The sequence below is a fragment of the Euwallacea fornicatus genome, chromosome 8 (assembly GCF_040115645.1).
Source record: "Euwallacea fornicatus isolate EFF26 chromosome 8, ASM4011564v1, whole genome shotgun sequence".
NCBI classification, from domain to species: domain Eukaryota; kingdom Metazoa; phylum Arthropoda; class Insecta; order Coleoptera; family Curculionidae; genus Euwallacea; species Euwallacea fornicatus.
Genome location: NC_089548.1, coordinates 475828 through 481477, shown reverse-complemented (window position 1 = coordinate 481477; position 5650 = coordinate 475828). Strand labels below are relative to the sequence as shown.

The 5650-nt window shown below is 31.5% G+C and overlaps 1 protein-coding gene across 1 annotated transcript; it reads right to left on the bottom strand.

The window, feature by feature from the left end:
• Positions 1 to 200: 200 nt before the first annotated feature.
• Positions 201 to 5077, bottom strand: LOC136340849 (protein takeout-like). The gene is made up of 4 exons (XM_066285251.1): positions 4795 to 5077; positions 3602 to 3786; positions 991 to 1171; positions 201 to 685 (listed from the first exon to the last, which is right to left on the bottom strand). The coding sequence occupies exons 1-4, from the start codon at positions 4862 to 4864 to the stop codon at positions 381 to 383; spliced, it is 741 nt and encodes a 246-aa protein (XP_066141348.1). The 5' UTR covers positions 4865 to 5077; the 3' UTR covers positions 201 to 380.
• Between the last annotated feature and the right edge of the window lie 573 nt (positions 5078 to 5650).

The following is a 5650-nucleotide window of genomic DNA, read 5'->3' as shown; positions in this document are numbered from 1 at the left end:
TAGCCACAATATTCCGCGCCGTATAGCGTGAATAACCCTGTATATATATTTATTTATTCTTTTTTTTGTTAACCAAGAGTAATTTAGAAATTTATAACCGCACGGTATACCAGTGTCGCATTGAATTCAAAACCGAAATGGCTGAAACTGTGATCCCTTTTACACTGCATATTAAGATTGATTCCATATAAACGCATAAATAGACATTTACTTCTATTTTGTATTTAAAAATGGTATACAATTTTAAAACAATTATATGCAAACACGTATTATCATACACAACGATTACATAACAAGTTATATAAGTAACGACTATCATAACATAGGCATAGTGATAGAATAGAAAAATGGAGAAAGTTCGTAATTACTATTCTAAAAATTTAGTCGTGGGCAAATAATTCTTTAAGAGGATAATAAGCGAAGAGTTTGTTGACGATCCCAAATATAAAGTCCGTAACAACTCTTTGAATAACTGGTTGTAAATCATTTATTATGATGTTAATGTTTTCATTAATAACTTTGTTAGTCTTGTCGCTAAGATCAGTGTGGTTTCCGAACAACTTTTCAAGTACAATATGAGAGTCCTCTACGTCCGTGGATATCGCTTCCTTTTCCCATTTCAAGTACTCTTCTCCATTTTCTAAATAAGTTTTACCTTTTAAGCCTAAGTGAATCCTGAAGTTTGCTGTAATAACATAAATAATATTAATGCTCAATCGTTATACGTGAGAAATACATGATTGAACATAATGGAGAACACTCAAAATATTACTATTACCTTTGAGCTAGTTAAAGGTAAAAACAGAATTCTAAATTTAAGGTCAAGATCCTAATCGAAAATTCGATAATTGGCATATTTTAATGTTTTTTTTTTATATGAAATACGCCTAAAATTTCTCGCACATTTAAAAAATGCAGTAATATCATAACTCATCCCATTAAAGAAAATGAAAGTTCTTGCTATAATGAATAGTTTCTGTATAAACTCACAATAATTTCCATCAGCTGGGCCTTTCTCATCGAAAGTTACAACCAAGAATTTTCCATTTACATTATAGGTAGATTTTATTCTTAGGTGGGGGAAGGTGAAGCTAATGTTCACTGTCTTTTTATCTAAGTCAATATCGAATTGATCCATACGGAAGTTATCTGCGTGGAATATATGTATATCCTAAAATTTGAAACTAATGTTTTCTCACCCAAGGGATCACGTCTGTCCATTATGAAATAACTATAATTAGAGATAATTAGGGAAAATTTGGCATTTTCATGGAACATTGAATAACAATTAGAAAGTTATGGTGCTTGAAATGGTAACTTGTTATATTTCAAATATACAGCAGGTGTAAAAAAGTATTGCAATACGTTTAAAACTTTCATAAACCCGATATTTAAAAAAATGGCTAAACACGTATAATTTTACTTAAAAAAAGCATTTAATGCATTATTTTCGATGTACAAATTTTTAATCCTTATCCAGCTGCACAACACAACAAAATTTTTATTTTCAAATTGATAGGTACCCATTGTAGTATCACAAATGAAAGGTCATTCAATAAGTGATATAACGGTACACTCAGAACTAAAACTGGATCTACAATATAATTTCTTAAAAAAATAATAATAATAATTAGAACAAATTTAATATCTTAAAAAGTTAAGTTTTATTCTTTGCCCCCTAGATAGACAATCTAATTCTTATTTCACTTTAAGGGTAAGAAAAAAATTTAAATAACATGTAGAAATTCCAAATCGTTTTCAACGTAAACAATTTTTTATATACCAGCTAATTTAGTTTTCATGGAATTTGCTAGTAGTTGAATTAAGTCGTTAGGTATGTATCGCAGTTAAAATATAAAAAAAATTGATCTTTTACATATTTGCGAAGAAAATCATTTAAATATTAATATTTTTAGGGCATAGAAATCGCAAAAGAACTTACGAAGAGGTATATTTCATATTTAATGAGAAATATCCAGACTGGCGTATTGATGCAAGTGTAGTTTGTCGTATTAACAAAAATTTGCAACAAATTAAAAATGTGAAAACTGCTCCAAAATATGGAAGACCGCGAACAGGAACTGGTGGCGATAAAGCAGTGGACATTCTTTTATCTATTGATGAAAACCTCATAGACTATGCCAGAAAATTTCGCAACAAATTTGATATATTTGGAAAATCAGCATGCAATTTTTTAAAACGAGGAAAATCTCATTCATACGAAATTTCCTCGACCTAAGAATTAACGCCTGAAGATTTTGATCGCATGATGGCATTTTGTGACAGACACTCCTCGTTGAATACAAACTCTACATTTATAATATCCACAAAAATTCATTGTATGGATGGGTATAATCAGCCACCAGTTCATGGGTTCATTATTCATATAGAAAAACTGAAACAATGCATCATATTCGAAATCAATTAATGCAAATTTTTCTGAAGAAAATGAAGAACAAGTAGCCAATAAGATTTGGTTCCCGCAAAACGGGGCACCACCACATTATACTATGTATGTGAGAGAGTATTTTAACGAGATTTTCCCAAGGAGGCATATCGGTAGAACAGAAGCAATTGAATGGCCGCCCCGATCTGCAGATCTTACGTCCCTCGATTTTTTTTTGTGGACTCACTTAAAAGGTTCCGTTTACAAATATAGACGACAAAATTAAGAGAGATGATTTACATTTTATGATTAAAGTACAATTAGAAAAAATAACAAAAGCAACACAGGATAATTGCATAAAAAAGTTCGACGAACGACTGAGTCATTGCCGAATTGTTATCGAGGCCCAATTTGAGTATTTAATGAAAGAATTTCAATTTCCTTTGATGTAATAATGAGTTACTTTATTTCGTATCTAATAATTTAATTTTTGAAGGAAACTGTAAACTCGATTTTAGTTTGTGTATACCGTTCTATTCTTAACTGAATTACGTTTCATTTGAAAATAGCAAGTTAGTAGCAGTAGCTGGATAGGAGCGAAAAATTTAAATATCGAAACTAATACATTAAATACCTTTTGTAAATAAAATTATAGCTATTTAAGCATTTTTTTTCATATCAGGCTTATGAAAGATATACACGTCTTATGATACTTTTTATAAGCGGTACATTAAACAGATGATAATCTATTCATAAGAATGAAATATGAAATATCCTTAAATTTTTGAGGGAAATTTGTAAATTCAATAATATCAACTAAAGAGAGGATGGTACAATCGGAAAATCTTGAAGACGTTTTCCGCACTAAATCATTATCAATCGACGTAATATGCACGCTCTTAAGGGTGAACAGGATTATTCAGGTTCACCGTTCACAATTAGAATTTCCAAAATCAGTTGACTGTATTGAAAAACACGAAATTAATAACAGCGTCTTTTATAGAAGAGAATGTGCCAATGGAGAAATAAAGTGTATATTAATTAATAGGCTCAAATCTAAAATAGAAGTAATTTGTATGATTATCGAGTTTTATCAGAACATGATGAGAATAAAATCTGAATAAACCTACCTGCTACGCAATTTCGTGGAGGATTGAATTAGAACAAGTCACAACATCTAGAAGTTAGATATTGCTATATATCACAATTTCTTACCGTAAAAGTAACTTTGACTTGATCTTCTTCATTGACACATGTCGGTGGAATTAGCAAAGGGTCCAGAGATGGAATAAACAGGTCCGGAATGCCCTTCTTCAAGTTGGGCCTCAGTACTTCAATATTTTCTTCAACGCATTTGTGAACATCGGGATCTGTCCTGTTGCACGGCGTTATGTAGGTGGCTGAAAATAATCACACAAACTAAGTGGAGTATATTATGTAAAGAGCAGGAAATGGCACTCATTGCCTAGATATATCAGGTGTACCGACTAAGTTGTCTACGATTTTTTACAGCTAAAAGAAAACAAATTTACATAAACCCAAGAGACTAGCATCCTACTTTATTATCATTCAGGGTGTCCATTTAACAGCCCCTCGGACTTCTATGAGTTTATTTGTGATTTCATAAAAAAATCAATTTTGGGGATGTATATGGGGCTAATAAAGGTACATTTTAAAATTAGCGACAACCCTACGGGGTGTCCCAAGTGTAATTTTTTTAAATGCGACTACCTGAATTTTTCACGTGAACGAATTCTCTATTAAATCTGTGCTAGTTTCTAGATTTCTTTTATCCTCGGATGTAGCGACTTGAAGCTATAACTTTTTAAAAGAAATTTAAATATTTGCAGTGTCTCATAAAAAATTGAATATCGTAGTTGCCTTAAGTTAGATTTTGATAATTTTAGGATTCTCACGTAAGATCGCCCTATATGCAATTTTGACGAAATGAATATTAGTACCTGCTAAGGGGATATTAGGTGAGAATCCATTCTAGAATTATCAAAATTTAACTAACGATATTTATTTTTATTCGAGGCACTGCAAATGTCTAAAATTTCTTTTAAAACGTTATAACTTCAAGTCGCTGCAACTGAGGGTAAAGAAAAATCCAAAAACCAACACAGATTTAATAGAGAATTAGATCATGTGAAAAAAATCGTGTGGTCCCATTTAAAAAATTACACTTTACATCGCCGCGCTTTTTTGGAACACCCAGTAGGGTTGCCGCCAATTTTATAATGTACCGTCAATAATCTCATATACATCCCCAAAAATGATTTTTTATGAAATCACAAGTAAACTTATGGGAGCTCGCGGGGCTGTTGAATGGACACCCTGTACATTATACATCTATTAGCAGAGTCTATCATTTTTCTGGATGAAAATATGAGATGCTTTCAACTTACGTAATTTTTCTCCATTACTCCAACTAAAACAAACTAAACATAACACAGTAAAAACCACGTTTACTTTCATGATTTCACCGAATGTCTTCGATTCCCAACAGGTTTTAGCAACGACTGGGTAACTATCTCTTCTGGCGTCGAGGCAACTACGAATAAACAAGACTGACTTGTATGTTAAATAATGTTTCCTCAGTGTATTGTGTAAAAGGACATAAATCGATGTTTCCAATACATTTTTATCATATGCAAAAATCAAACACCTTGAAGGATAACTACTTGAATAGGCGTGTGCTTAAGTGAGAATTTATTGTTTATCGGTTTTGCAACAATTAGGTTTTTGTACATCTGCCACTAAGGCAAACTCTTGTAGCACCCTCACTATATTAACAAAAAAAAACATTTTTGGCTATAAAACTCCCGTTTTTTTGCATTATGAAGATTATGCAGGCTGGTTAATTTATTATTTCTACATAAATAGGTAATAAGTATTGTGTGGTTTAAATGTTGTAATCTGAATTTAACTTAATAGGAATTTAAATGGTTAAGTCGGTCTTCAAAAATTGACGACAATGTTTCGTATACAGGGTGTCCCACAAGTGTTTCATTATATTTCAGTGGGTAATAGTACATTGAAAAATAATATGACTCCCTATATAAACCATATTCCAATAATGCTTCATTAAGAAGATACAGGGTGTTAAACTTGACTTAAAAAATCTAACTTTTATTGATATATTCAAAACCGTTTGAGATATGTAAGTGAAATTTGGCATGTTTTGAGAGTTAATGTAGACGCATTTATTTATGCAAAAGGGCTATTTTTCGTTTCACCAGTGACATGCGTACGGACACCTCT